We start from the raw sequence: 16,049 nt of genomic DNA on the forward strand, positions 1-16,049 counted from the left end.
TCCCGTGGCACACTGCAGCACACATACAAACACCAAGTAAGCCCCCATGTCCCCAAAGGGGTCCCGCACCACACATCACCAATCTCACCACCAACACATGCACACGTGCGAAACACAGCAAAGATGCATATTTATGAGCCACACTGACACTGCAAGTGACACTACATGACAATTAGCATGGCTGCAGTCCAATCATCATGGTATTGTGCATGCCACAACACTGTGGTGACTGAGTGTGGACCACATCCATAAAGGAGCAGGTCACACTCTGACGCATCCATGTGCACAAACAACCCCTGACGTCAACAACACATCTGCGGACAAACCATGCCCAAGAGTCACAACTCGACCAAGAACCCAATTCACCCAAGTCCGCTACATCTCAGCACTGTAGAAGCACAGAAGTCAATGGTACATCGCCTGAAAGGGATAAGGGGCAGCTACATCAGAGCTGCAGGGGCGATTCACCCACAATGCAGCACAATGACTGGCAACAATGTGGTAAAAACTGCAACACTTTCACAACAGGACACAGGATACAAATAGTGCTGCATGTGTGTCCAAAATGGCTAATCACATCGGGCATAGCAGGAAACTCTGAGATGACAATGTACGAGTACAACCTCACATCTGTAATGTAGAACAAATGTCTACTGTCCCTTATCAAATAGACATCTCCTCACAAACAGTCACAATGTACATTGTCATGCAGTCTGTATGTAAACTTCGCCAATGCGTCAACATACATGGAACACACTGTGAAACTGCATCTCCCCTTTACATTGCAGCGGGACAATCAACAACCCTCTGCAGAGTAGACCCTACATGACATCAGTGATGATGGAGACGACCCCCAGGACATCGACTACGACAAACTCCAATGGTTCATGGACACCCTCCGCACCCCACCTCCAGCAGCAGGTCAGCCCAGCACCATCAAGGTGAGGCCCCCGGCACAGACCACACAGCAGGAAGCACGCACAACAACATCAGGCTCCCAGCGCCTCACCGGAGAGCACATGGCGTTCCAATGCTGTGCGTTAGACTGCCAGAAGAAGCTGGCTGAATAGGTGCAGGTGGGGTTCGAACTCATGGCAGCCAAACTAGATGCCATACGTGGGTGTCTAAATCCTATTAGGGACCACTTACACTTCCTAACGGACACCCACAGTCCACCCCATCCACTCCAAAAATCCATGGCTGGCGTCACTGGAGTCATGACTCAGAGACAACAATAACTGTCTAGTCAGAGTGGCTACAGCAATGTCATCTGTGATTTGGGAAATATAAAGAGGCTCATGGAGAACATGGAGCGGATGCAGGCGCAAAGAATGGCTACCACAGCTGCACACAAGAAAGCTGTAGATGGAATCTTCCATGCCCTGTAGATCCTCGTCATGGGAGTGATGCCACAAGACATTGCGCAGATGAATGCTGCTGTTACTTCTACATCCACATCTCCGGCCCCTGATGTTCAGTGTCACACAGTGCTGCAGACCAAACACTACCACCCACATGTGAGGCACATGAAACATCAGAGGCCGAAGCTGAGGATGAATCTGCCTTAGTGGTAAGTAGGAAGCAGTAGCATTCATCTCCACCATATGGCTTCTTTCTGCTTGGTTCTGCCATCTGCATCATGCCCTGGAATAACACCTTCCACTGTCCCGATACACTCTGCGACACTAACCTTGCACCTCGACATGGACTGCCATATATTGTTTGCAAAACAATGACACAGCAATCAGCCTGCAGACTGGACTCTTCCCCTTCCGAGTAACTTGCCAATCCCCAAAGGACTCTGGCTGGCCCTCCACGAGGCAACATTGTAAAGTATTGTCTGCATGGCCCAGTACTAAGACAGCTTCAACACTTCACTGAACGTGAATAATACATTCTAATACACACAGATGTGTCATGTCTATGATGAATCAAGTATGAAAGAATGTAGGAATGTAGGGGCAGTGATTCTCCCTTATGTTCATGTTGCTCATGTTGTGAGACTTGAGTCACAGGGTGCATCCCTGCATCATGGTGGTACATATCTGACCCCAAAAGAAGCCCTGTTGTCAATTGTAGATCAGAAATGACAGCCTATATGTAATGATTTGGTACACATGTGAAACGCTGATGAGTGGGATTCCGTACTATCTTTGACACACAGAAATGGCATTTCGAGTATGTGACACCCCAAACAGCCGCTCTGTACAGAGGTGACACACCCACCATCTATTTTCAATTTTTGAGATTGAAAGCACTACATGTTGCACTTATACTTGTCAGAGTGATGTGCGTGTACAGAGGAGTAACATGCACTCAGAGAATGTGTGTTGGAATGAATTTATTTGCAAATGCTGTGCCTGTGGTCATTTTGTACTGTCTCATGATTGCTAAGGACTGTGACAATGTGACGTGCTCAAGTGAAGAAATTGTCAATAATGGTGTTCTTACGGGCTATTCATGCTGCAGCTGCAGTGGGGTGTGGTCCACCTGCCTCATCTTTCTCATCATCATCCGATGCATCTGGCACTTGTAGCCATGGGGTATTGGTGCATACACATATGTTGTGCAGCAGACAAAATGCAACGATCATCTTGCACATGATGTCTGGGCAGTACAAGAGCCTTCCACCTGTAATGTCCAGGCACGTGAAACGTGACTTCAACAAGCCAAATGTGCGTTCCACGATGCCCCTGGAGCGTTTGTGGGCCGCATTGTACTGCCTCTGGGCCTGTGTGTTCGGGGTTCGAGGGTTGTCATCATCCAAGGGCAGAGTGCATGTCCTTTTTTCACCTGTGACAGTGCAGAGAGACATGTGTCAATAGTTGGTTCTGCATGATATGTTGGCAGGCTCACTAGTTCATTGCTGTGTGACTTACTGATTCCTGTTTGACATGTACTGCTTATACCTAATGAGCGGCATCAATGTGTATTATGTAGCCTCACTGCTGCTCCTCCCTCCCCCGACCCGATTTACTAGTGTGCGCAGCTCAGTTGCATCACTTGCACTCCTACGGTACACCATTACCATGCTTGTCTGCGCATGTCCATAAGCCTGACAAATAGACTGTGATGTTATGAGTTGAAGGTGTCGTATGAACAACACAGGGTCTTGACTCTTAACCCAGCAAGGCTAAGTCAGATATAAGAAATGAACAACACAAATGCCAATACTGGAATTGACTTACAAATTTTTCCAATAACCACTATATGAATGAAACATATTGGTCCGTTTTTTTCTAACGTCACTAGTTCGTTTATTTCTTTATTTCACTAGTCACTTTTTACTTTTTGTTTCTGAGACAAACTTTTTTTAGGTGCATATACAAAAACCTATAGAATAAGAAGACAATCAATTAGAAAAAGATATAATCACTGTACATATTTACAACACATCCAACCCACACTATTGACTAGTCCATTCACCACACATTCACACACGCATATATATAACAAAAGACATGTAATGTGGCCCTTTGCCAAAACAAATATATCAACGTACAATTTATGTATCCTATTCACTATCCTAATGTGACTATATTACATAAAAGTATACAGGTAGAACTCAATTTCTTATTATCATAACACAGTCCTTCTAGCCTTATTACTGACTCAGGGCCAATTAAGGTCGACGCGTTTCGAACCCCCTGGTTGCGGGGTTCTCCTCAGGACCATAAAGTTCTTTTGTCTAAGGAATTGGAGTCCCTTGGAAAGACGTATGGTGTAGTCACAATGTGCTCAATCTACTTGAGTTGAGCGGTGACGCTTAGTCATGCGTTGACACGGCTCGTAGTGCCCGGTCTCATGCGCGATGCACCCACGCCGGGTTAGTTGATGACTGACGGTGCTCAAATCAATACGCGGTTGTTAACGTCCAATGCTTGTCTCGAAAGAAATCCAGAGGTTGAAGGTGGGCAGCCACATGTTTGTAGGCCTATGATAAGGATAGGGCAGACACAGATGTAGAGTTCATGGCTGGCTGAACTCGCGATGCGGTTGAGGCTAGACCTTTGGTTCATGCTGCGGTAATACCGACACACACAACAGTTGGCATGTATGATCCCACACCCCAAGTGGGCTTGCACTCCCTCATTTACCCCTTCGGCTGAGCCCGCACTCTGGGGGTATGCTACATTGCAACAATGTCCATTGTGGGACGGGTGGCGCCGACACTACAACAGAGACACACACACTAGTTACTTCCTTGGCAGGGCCAAAACTAAACCATGCCCAGAGCCCTGGGTTGATTAACCACACTTCTAGGCTGGACTGTCTATGCCAGTCCACTCCGCTTACGGTTACATGGGGGTCCGACACAGCTACATGTCCCAGGTCTACCCCACTGCCTGAGGTTACATGGTTGCGTCTGCCGTACACAGAACAATGTTATGTTGTAGGGCCCGGGCCCTCATGCATACATAATGACCACACGGACACACTTAGATAGTTTGTGGAACTGGCGACGGGCACATGCGCCCGGTCCCTTTTATTGCCAGGGTCACGTGTCCAGTGACGCCTGTGCTGGATGGGTGTGGGGTGAGTGTAAGGCAGCCCTCAGGGAGTGGTTAGTGCTGGCAAAAAATACAACAGTGATCAGACAATCAGAAGTTCAAAGTTCAAATAGCAAGGGTCCATGACTTGAGCAGCACAGAGTTAGTGTCCCCGGATGCACTGCGGCCGTCACAGGCACACCGTCACAGGACGGTGACTTGCTGTGCACTGAGGTAGGGCTACAAGAGGTGATCGGGTCCTCGACGATGTCGAAGGTGAATGTCGCTGAGTGTTTCAGGGGACAGTGGAAGGTGTTCTTCCAGGGCATGATGCAGAGGGCAGAACCAAGCAGAAACCATGCAATATGGAGGAGATGAATGCTACAGACTCATTCTTAACACCAAGTCAGTATCAGCTACATGATGATGAAGGTGGAGGCCATATACTCAGACTCCACCAAAGTTCTACCAGACAGTGTCCATGAATTTCAGGGCACAGACTTAGTGGCACCAGAGCTGAAAGTGGATGCAGTCTGCGTTGAGGCCTGTACAATGATATAAAGATGCCATAAAGGAATCAAGGCTCAGTTCCAAATGTGTGACCTACTTGACCGCAGGGTAGGCCTGAGGCAGCGGTCGGCAGGGGCCCACAGCCACGTGTCTTTGGCTTGTGATGCACAGTTAGTGGCACCAAAGCAGTTGTTGGTAGTGTTCGATCACCTCCATAATGATGATCCTTTTTTCCTCCGGACTGAACCGCGTCTTCCTCTTACTCCTCTCCTTGCGTACAATGATATGAACTCGGCCATTGAAAAATCAAGACTCAGTTCCAAATGTGTGACCAACATGACCCCAGTGTAGGCCGAAGGCCGTAGTCAGCCAGGGGCCACAGACACATGTCGTTGGAATGCTATGCTCAGAGTTGGTGGCACCACATCGAAGGGAGTACAGTGATATCAGACGTCCCATTAACATATGAACTCGGCCATCATGATATCAAGACTCAGTTCCAAATGTGTGACCTACTAGACTGCAGTGTAGGCCGGAGACAGCGGTGGAGTATGTCAAAGAGAAAGGAGTGCTGCGAGCCTGTGTCGCGGAGGCCAGCGATGGTCTGAGGAGGCTGCCAAGGTCGCAAGCCTCTGGCTTGGAGTTTGCACCGGCATGTGGTGGGCCCTCTTTGACATACGCCAGTGTCGGCCGGTGAGCAGTGAGGCCTGGGTGGGCAGGGGCGGCCAAGACGGGTCTGGGGACCAGTGTCCTGGGCTGCTGCAGGTGCACAGGTTCGCCGGCACTACCGCACACAGCATCGTCCTCGTGGCGGGGTGAGAGGCGCCGCCCTGGTAGACACGTTGGCCACTCCGGAAGAGAACCACGCCTAGAGCGACGTGCTTTTTATTCACACCCCTACGCTAGCCTGGCATACGCTGGGCCAGCACACTCCGCTCACGCTTACAGGGGGACGTAACAAGCTACATTTCCATGATCTTCCCCACTGGCTGAGGTAACATGGTTGTGTCCACTGTCTACTACACTCCAAATACCAGTAGTGTATGTTGACATGGACAAGGCTGTGGTCTGCATACAGCCAGCACACCCATGCCACACTTGGCATTGTGTACATTCTCATTCAAGGGTCATTTGCCTCCTTCGTACCTGCCTGGTTCCCACCTCTCACCACATTCTGCTATTGTGTGGCTGAGGTGCCATGCCGTTGATGGCTTGTGTACATGGCTAGCTCATGTCACCACAGTAAGTTGTGCTGTTGTGTCTGATAGGTGGGCCTGTTGTTTGGCATGTTATATGTGAGTTTGTAACATGTGCATTCCCAGAGTTGTGAGTTGCATGAATGCGGAGTTGAGGTGTGTGGTGTGTTCATTAGGTACGTACCAACCAGCAATGCATTCCCATAAGTGCCTGCCTCAAAGTGCTAGTTGATGATGGAATGTCGAAAGATGAAGGAATCCTGCACACTGCCTGGGTAGTTGGCAAGGACATTGGTGAAGAGTCCCAGGTGGTCCACTATTGCCTGCACATTGATCGAATGCGTGTGCTTCCTGTTGCGGTAATTGTGTGCAGTGGCGGCAGGGGGCACGAAGAGTACCTGTGTGCAGTCGATTGCCCCCAACACGTGCCTGAAGCCAGCTATGGCGTAGATGCCTTGCTTGGTCTCCAGCTGTTCCTGCACAGTGTGTGGGAAGTGGAGGTGCTGGGGTACCAAGCTGATAATGGCTTCCAAGACAGGTGTGAAGAACTTTGATAGAGCTGGCTGTCAGACTCCTCCGACTCTGGCGGTTGTTGGTTGGAAGGTACCAGAGGCCAACAGGTGCAGCACAGCCAGCAGCTTTGTCTGCGGAGGGATGTTGGTTTTTCGCTGTGTTGGTACCGTCAGTCTTTGGGCAATGATGGTCAGGATGCGGAGGATGGTTGCCCTTTTGAGCTTGTACTGGGCAATGACATCCTCTGGTGTTAAGTCAGTGAGGCTGGTGCGTTTTCTGAAGATCCACTGTCTTTGTCTGTGCTGCCTCAGTGGTAGTCCAGGGGGAGAGTCTTGGGGGTCTAGGGTGGTGGTGGGCCTGGGGGTGGAGGGTGTTGTGGTCCTCTTGGGCCTCCGAGCTGCATGATCAGTAGCTTCATGGATTCTGTTGTTCTTCAGTTGTGGCTCTGGGCTGGGCTCCCTTTTATGGTGCAGGTTGCCGTACGACTTAACAACAGGTAAGAGCAGGTGTTAAATCCCTAACGCTACCGCACCTTATTGCATGTTTTGGGATCTTATCGCCGATCTGGCTGGTCATTGAGAATGTTGCGAAGTGGTGTGGTCGCGGCTTTTTGCACACGAACGCCTAATCTACATATCATTAGAGTTATTTGTCCCGTCATCTGTGGCGATGTTTTTGCAGATGCTATCGCAGGAAAATTGGTGATATCCGCTGTTAGCACCAGCTTGTGAATAGGGCGATACATTTATTGCCACTTTGGCTGCGATAAAGTGCCGCTAACTCGGCCATAAGTCCTTGAGAATATGCCCCTCTATCATTCTCTAAAGGATGAAAGACTATGTTGCACTGCTGGGGTTCCAACTCAATTACAGAAGAAGAAAACCTGGCTGTCAATTTATCATGCTGCTATTTATTGAAGCAGATGAAAGCTTAGACCAATAGGTTCTTAGGCTAATTGTGTCTTAATCACAATACTTTAGAAAGTTAGACATTTTTATAAAACATTTTCCTCAAATACACATCCAAAACACAACAACTGTGATACTTGAAGAGTGCATACATGAACCAATGTGCAAAAAAAAGTGTGATCATAAATCATATATAAATTTATAAAAACAGAATACAAAATTACACCAGCAGATAGTTAGTACAAATGATATAAAGCAGTTCCATAAGGCCCTATAACTTGTCGAAATTTAGGAATCTGCTGCTACAAGCGATACATGCTACTCTATGGGGTACATATTGAATTTGACACCCCCTTTAGAGGTTAAAAGTGTCTTTTGATGCCCTTTGTAGCCAAATGAGAAAGGAAATGTCGATGCGTTTCCAATCCCGAGTGGAAATCAAGGGGATTTTCATCAGGGCTGAAGTACAGTGTAACCTGCAAATTTAAATGAGTAAAAACGCGTTACCTACGACAAAAAAGGCCCTTTCTCCTCGTGTAGGTGTTTTATAACCATGTTTACATTATTCTGTAAAATACCAGAAGTTGTATTGCTTAACGTTTTGTGCTTCTTAAATGACGTGGACAATTTCAAGGACCTAGAAGAACCAGGGCATTTGATGTCAGAAAAAACTTATGAAGCATTCTTTCAGAAGTGTGCCAAGTTTTTATGACATTGTGACTTACAATTGTTTCCTCGAAAAGAGACTGGAAGTTTGGGCATCCAGGTTTGTTTAAAGAACGAGTCACTCGGTGAACTTTTCACCTGCGCGGATCAATTACCATGCTAGCTGCAATCAGCAACCTGAAAAGTCTAAAGTAAGTGGCGCTTCCTCCATATTTGTGTTATTAATCATAATCCATCCTTTACAAAACAATAGATATAAAATAACCGCTTTTCTTATTGAACGACACAACAACAGAACACTGGCTGCCGCGTACACATGAGCATTGTGTAAGTGCAGCAGTGGCATTAACATCGCAGTGTAAGAATAAATATGCAATGTATCAAGAATATAAAGCGCTAGAAAACAAAATGTGTTTTTGTTTCTCTTTCAGCAGCAAGCGTTGTAATTGATCCGCGCAGGTGCAAACTTCACTGAGTGACTCGTTCTTTACACAAACCCGGATGCCCAAACTTCCAGTCTCTTTTTGAGAAAACTTGTTGAGGCAATGAAACAGGGCTGCAATAACTTGCCACCTCTCTGATCTATCATCCCAGTGCCCTCAGCTACATCGCTCAGTTCAGATCTCCGAGTCTAGCCAGGGTACTGCTTGCTCTCATTTCATTTTGTTATTGAGTGCAGGGCCGGTTCTAGGATTTGCGAGGCCCTTGGCTGAAAGGGAACGAGCGAGGCCCCCTCTAATTTACATAAGTGGCTCCTTGCAATGAGACCATTCACAGACACTGTGGGGGCCCCATTGTCCAGCATTTTGGCGCCGCCACAGTTTTAACTTTTACTCCACAAGCATTTCTCACATCTTCATAGGTGTGAGAATTGGTTGTGGTCTAAAAGTTAAAACTGTGGGGGAAACAAAATGCTGGACAATGAGCCCCCCACAGTGTCTGTGAATGGTCTCCTTGCAAGTGAGGGAGCGTCTCCGTCTCCCTCCCCTATGCCTCCTGACACCATCCATGAGAGGCCCGGGGAGGGGGCCCCCTCCAATGGACCTTAATTGCAGGCGACATCTTTCTTTGTAATAGATCGCCAGGGAAACAACAGGACACATCACCAGTGCGTGGCCTCATGCTGGTGGGCTGAGTGCGAGGCCCTGTGCAGCCGCCCACACTGCCCATGCCTAGCGCCGGCCCTGATTGAGTGCATCATGATTTTGTACAGATGCAGTACTCGCAGGCCCATACACAGAGGGGAACCCATTTTGGTAATTGATCTGCGCAGGTGAAAACTTCACTGAATGACTCGTTCTTTAAACAAAGCTGGATGCCCAAACTTCCAAGCTTGGTCAATGGAATCTATTTATCCCGCCTTTGAGAGGTTTTGTTCCGCCCTGGAGATTGGCCCTGATACATGGATCATTTCACTGTGGGCACATGTTTTCCTTCATGGTACTACTTTGTCTTTTGCACAGTTTTGCAAATAACTATTCAATCAAGCCCACATAATTCCACTACACACCAAATGCATCTGCTCCAATTCATGACACAAAGTTAAGAGACATTTACATTGACAATGCCAGTAGGTCTAACTCTTTCTTTTTTTAACACCCAAACACACACATGTGGAGCTTAGCTCCTACCTGTTTGTTCTTTTTCATCACTAAAAAGGCAACACTATCCCCAGAGTTCCATGCCACACAATTCAACTCCACACATTTCCAATGTACACCACATAATTCGACAGCAAACCATATAATACAACACGATTACACAACTCACCACATCCATCCAATACACACCAAAGAATTCCACATCCTGCAACAAAATTCAACAGCCCACCACATAATTGAGCTCCACTACATACCACTTCACAACACGAAATACCATCCCACATAAATACACTACATAACACACAATCCCACAACACATATTTCTAGTACACTCAAAACCACATAATTACTATCCACATAATACCACAGCACACCATGCCACATAATTCCACTACCCAAATCCCACATCATACAATTCCACGCCACACAGTTACACAACTAATCCAACCCAACCCACATAGTTCCTCTACGCACCACATACATACACCCCATAATACATAGGTAAAAAACTTTGCCATTTACTATGCCAATAGCTCTAACTCAAACAAATGCAAGACCAATTGCATTTCTATTGCTTGTTGTTCTACCAGTTCTTAACAAGAATATTGACAGGTGGGAAAGCCTTACACATCCTTCTGTTATGCACACTGTTCTATATATAGAACTAGCTATGCAGGGAGTTTTTGAAGCCCTGATTAAAGCAGAGTGACTCGTTTGGACAATCTGTTTCAGTTGAAACGTGTAGGCAACATAGGTTTTTGGATGTTTGAACCATTGTGTTCGATTATCCATCCCCACTTTGGTTTTTAACTGTGACATGGATACCCAATGAATACAAGATGAAATCAGAGGTATACCCATTGTCACTTTTACACTACTGGATCCCCACATCTGTCCAGAACAATGTCTTACAAGGAGCACCTATTTCTGGTTGAGCCCTTCAGGGGGTAGTCACCTACCTGAATGAGGGAAACCAACTATGATGAAGCCTTTTGGTGTCTTCTCCTATTATTTAGAATACTCCTGTAGGATATTAAGCAGGTCTCGAATCAGGGAATGATTGTGTCTGACCCTTCACCTTTTTGCGTCACACTAGATTTGATTGGGATGATGTGCGAAGTGTGTGGGTAACATTCATTCTCTTTTTGTGTGAAATAATATTTTTACTCATTCCTTTTACAGAAGATACTCTTGTCAAACCTCTAAATTCAACAGGATTGTTTTTTACCTGAGCTTTTCTAGGGTCCAATAATGAGTTGCTCCATTTTTCTGATCCTGCACCTCGACTGCCACAATTGTGCGGGGAAAAGGTCGTTTTTCTCTATCTTTGGCAGCATCAGGGGGCAGAAGATCAGGTGGTAATGGCGAGTACAAGGTATCTGTAAGAAGCAGAAATTGAAACTGCACCTAGAAGAAAAAGCAGAACAATTTGAGTCTGTATTAGTCACAGTGTGAGTTTGCTTAAATCATAGGTTTATGAGTATTATGAATGAAGAAAGGAATACAAATTATTTAGGCCCTTTTTATGAGTGGACCAATATCTTCTGATATGTATGATTACTCCTGGCACTACTTGTTTTGCAACTGTGAGTTTTGCATTTATATTTGCAATTAGGACATACTGGGTGTGATAAAAATGCATCCCCCATTACATTTCGGAAGGTCAAACCTGCCAGAATTTAAGTGAGGTAAATGCCCAGGAAATATAGGAATAGGTAGATCTGGGTATCCTTTTGTAGGCACCAAAAGCTGCAACTTTTGACCACTTCATGGTTAAAACTTGTAATAGGCAATAATTAATGCACTAAATTCAAAGACTTAGGTGTTGAATATTATCGATGCAAAAATTACTGCATTAAAAACCAGGCCACTGTTAATAGGAGCACAGTCTTACACAACAATTGGTAATGCCTTGCTCCAAAATTCTGAAAACGCTGAGATGTGCAGTTTTTCAGTTTTTACAATAATATGGCGCACCCCTCTGTTTCCCCTAATACTGGTGCCAAATTTAGCTGCCTAGCACCAATGCAGGCACCCTTGCACCATAGTGCAAGGGTGCCTGAGTTGCAGAGAATGATTGTTTGTGTGCAGGAAGGTGTCCCTTCCTGCACATAAACAATTACTAATGCCGATTGGCACTTTCTATGTGTGCTGCAGATTGCAGCACATATAGAAACAGCAGAAACTAGGGAAAATTAATCATTTCTTCTCATTGCACCAGGTTAAGACAAAGATATCCCGGTCTTATTTTTGGAGCTACCCCACAGCATTGTAAATAAGGGGCAGCGTCAAAAAGCAATGGGTGTTGCGGTGGAACACCTACTGCAACACCCATTGCCAGCCCCTTTCACGCAAGTGCTGCATGAAAGGGGCATTATTTACAAGGCGGTGTTAAACCATGTAAGTGGCTTACAGCTACCTTGTAAATAAGGCGAAGGGCTTATCGCCACCAGAATGTCAATAAAAGTGACATTCTGGTGGCGAAAAGCCCTTGCAAATATGCCCCTTAGTGTAAAAAGGTTAACAAAAACACACAGCATTATTAATGTACGAGTTACTTATCTTCGATAACGATGTATCTGGTAGAGACGATTCCAGCCGCAGATTCCTTCACGTAGAATTATCCCCAGGCGTGAGAGTTCCGGGGCGACATCACGCGACTCCGCCCAGGCATCTACCACGTACGTGACGTCAGCGAGGTCACAAAGCCCCACCCCGGCGCGCCTACGTCAGTTTTCTTCGGAGAACTTTTCCGTAACACAACGCGGAGCCACCAGAAAAAAAACTGTGGGAGCATGGGAACAGTGTGCGAAAGAGTATACAATAAGGGAAGAGACCCCATAGGAAACAGTGCAACACCGCAGTGTCCAAGGGCAGAGAGAGAAAGAAGAACAGAACAGAGCCCTGAGCAGCCACCCTGCCAACACATAGACAGCCAACCCCCCCTCTCCTCCGGAGAGAGGGAACCTGCGTAAAAAGTCAAGACACATGTAGCAGGCCTACAACCCACACCCCGAAACAAGGAAAGGGAGACAGTCTCAACAGGCAGGAACAACCAACCTCCAAACCACCCAGCATAGAGGGCAACTACCCCCGAGAAACAGGGGTAAGGACGACCAAAGGACCCCAACGCAGAGGAGGCGAAGGGGCTAGGACCCTTAGCAGTAAAAGGAAGGGAGAAAGGGTAGAGATTGGAGGCAAACCCCCCAACCTGGAGCAGCCAGAGCAGCGGGGCGTAGGAGCACCCGAACCCCAACTTCCCAGAACCAAAGAGGAAGGAAGAATAGCAACCAGACGGAGTCACCGTCAAGAGCAAAAGAAGGTACTCACAGAGACATAGCCCCCCACCAGGAGGCGAGTACCGAAGACCAGCCCAGGGGTCCTCGCAGAACCGGGAGGAAGGGCGGGCCGTGAAGGAATCTGCGGCTAGAATCGTCTCTACCAGATACATTGTTACCGAAGGTAAGTAACACGTAAATCTGATAGAGACTACTAGCCGCAGATTCCTTCACGTAGAATACATTCCCTAGCAATACCCACGGGGAAGGAGGGTCTGTGAAAGGACCCCATCAGTCTGGACAGGACAGAGGGCCCAAGGGCACCACACCTGTAGACCAGGGAAGTAACCTCGTCCCTACCAGGCAAGTCAAACACCAGCAACCCCAAGAGGGATATAGGAGGAAGAAGGAAGAGTGAAGGTGTCCGCCCACTCCCTACAGAGGGACCAAGGGCAAGGCCGGAGAGGCCGAAGCACCCCACTCCACCCCTAAAGCAACAGAGCTTCCACCAAATGCCAGGATAGGCAGATGAACAAGAAGAATCCTAGAGGGCCCAAGGAAACCAAGGAAAGAGACGAGCCCACACAGAGGGTAGGCCACAGGCCAGCCAGAACGGCAGCTAAAGCATAAGCCGCCAGAAGCAAGAAGGACACAGAAGCATCCCAGCTCTCAGCTCAAGAGCAGGAAGGCCAGGAAATGCCCGGAACCACTACTACAAGGGTCGCGCACACAACCTCAAGAAGCAATAGCAAAATACAGAAACGTCATGGAGAACAGGCACCGAAGGCAACCAGCACTCCCCAGCAGAACATGTTATATAAGAGATACCACTACCCCACATAGGGTACGGTAAGTCCCAAAACATGGGAACCCTCTTTGGAAAAACTTCCACAGCAGAGGAGAAAGCAAAAGCGTCACGGGAAAAAACAGCCCAGCGGAAGGCTTGACATCAGCCCAAAGAAAAACAGAAGGTCTAATCTCAGGGCCAAGTCTGTGTAACAATTCCAGCAAAAACACACACACAGGCAACAAGGGCTGTCCAGCAGCCAACAATGCCAAAGTCCCAGCAAGGAGGATTTAATGGCCAGCAAACACCATCTACAGCAAGGGTATCCAAAAGGCCCAAACCCAGCTCAACTCAGCAGTCACTGAGGAGGGGAAGGAGGAGGAGGAGGAGTATAAGGCAGAGGAGGAGAAGGAGGAGCAGGAGAAGGAGGAGCAGGAGGAGGACGGAGCCCCGCCAGGAACCTCTGGATGGCAGAGTGAACCGGGGCATGGAACAAAAGGCTGCCATCAAACGGAAAATCAATGAGCCGCTCCCGAATATTTTCAGGGAACACGCCGTAATTGGCGACGGAGAGCGACTGAGGAAGCCATGGCCTGGCCCAGCACCTCCCAGATGTCCAGAGGGAAGGTGGAGAATAAACGCCGCTAGCTCCCGGCCATCCAAAGCATGATGCCGTAAGTCCACCTGAACAGTCTCCTGGGAAGCCGCGGATCCCAGAGACTCAGCCGAGTCCCACAAACAAGAGGAAGACCTCGCCAATACACACAAGGTGTTAAGGCCCCACAGGGCAGCACTGGTTTTGGGCCAATTCCTGTTGCGGGCACTAGGGCTACCCATACAAGTGAGGTACCATTTTTATATGGAGACTTGAGGAAATGCTGGGTGGGTGGAAGTTTGTGTCTCCTTGCAGATTTCAGAACTTTCCATCACAGAAATGTGAGGAAAATTGTATTCCTTTTACAAAGTTTGAAATTTGCAAGGGATCAGGGTAACAGAACCTGGTAAGAGCCCCACAAGTCCCCCATCCTGGATTCCTCATGGTGTTTACCTTTAATAAATGTACAGGTTTGCTAGGTTTCCCTAGATGCTGGCTGAGCTAGGTGCCAAAATCGACAGCTAGGTGCATTGCAAAAAAAGGGTCGGTTTTCACTGGAAAAATGTAATGTGTCCACGTTGCATTTCCTGTCGCGGAAACTAGGCCTACCCACACAAGTGAGGTACCATTTTTATAGGCAGATTGGGGGAACGCTGGGTGGGTGGAAGTTTGTGGTTGGGTAATGCTGGGTGGGTGGAAGTTTGTGGCTCCTCGCAGATTCCAGAACTTTCCATCACATAAATGTGAGGAGAATTTGATTTTTGGACCAAGTTTAAGGTTTGCAAGGGATTCTGAGTAACAGAACCTGGTGAAAGCCACTCAAGTCACCACATCCTGGATTTCTCTTGGTGTTTAGTTTTAAAAAATGTAGAGATTATCTAGGTTCCTGTCTGTGCCGGCTGAGGCAGGGCCCACAATTCACAACTAGGCACATTGCAAAAAAAGGCTCTGTTTTCACTGGAAAAATGTGATGTGTCCATGTTGCGTTTTGTGCCCTTTCCTGTCGTGGGCACTAGGCCTACCCACACAAGTGAGGTATCATTTTTTTTGGCAGACTTGGGCAAAGGCTAGGTGGGAGAAAGTATGTGGCACCCCACAAATTCCTGAACTTTCCATCAAAGAAATTTGAATATTTTTTTAACAAAGTTTGAGGTTTCCGAAGGATTCTGGATGACAGAACCAGGTGAGAGCCAAACAAATCACCTCATAGTAGATTTCCGTGAATGTCTAGTTTTAACATTTTACAGGTTTGCTAGGTTTCTTTAGGTGCCGGCTGAGCTAGGGCCAAAACTCACAGCTAGACACATTGCAAAAAAGGGCCAGTTTGCACTGGAAAAATATGATGTGTCCACGTTGCGTTTTGGGCCGTTTCCTGTCATGGACACTAGGACACCCACACAGGTGACGTACCATTTCTATCTGCAGACTTGGAGGAATGCTGGGTGGGTGGAAGGTTGTGGCTCCCTGCAGATTACAGAACTTTCCATCACAGAAATGTGAGGAAA

The 16,049-nt window shown here is 47.4% G+C and overlaps 1 protein-coding gene across 1 annotated transcript in view; it reads right to left on the reverse strand.

Annotated features, from left to right (window-relative positions):
* Positions 1-16,049, reverse strand: part of KIF1A (kinesin family member 1A) — a 2,508,766-nt gene that overhangs the window by 1,333,393 nt on the left and 1,159,324 nt on the right. Inside the window, exon 24 of the mRNA XM_086944020.1 lies at positions 11,113-11,291. Within this exon, the coding sequence (XP_086800146.1) occupies positions 11,113-11,291 (179 nt within the window). The remainder of the gene's footprint in view (positions 1-11,112; positions 11,292-16,049) is intronic.

This window comes from Lissotriton vulgaris, chromosome 11 (genome assembly GCF_964263255.1).
Source record: "Lissotriton vulgaris chromosome 11, aLisVul1.2, whole genome shotgun sequence".
NCBI classification, from domain to species: domain Eukaryota; kingdom Metazoa; phylum Chordata; class Amphibia; order Caudata; family Salamandridae; genus Lissotriton; species Lissotriton vulgaris.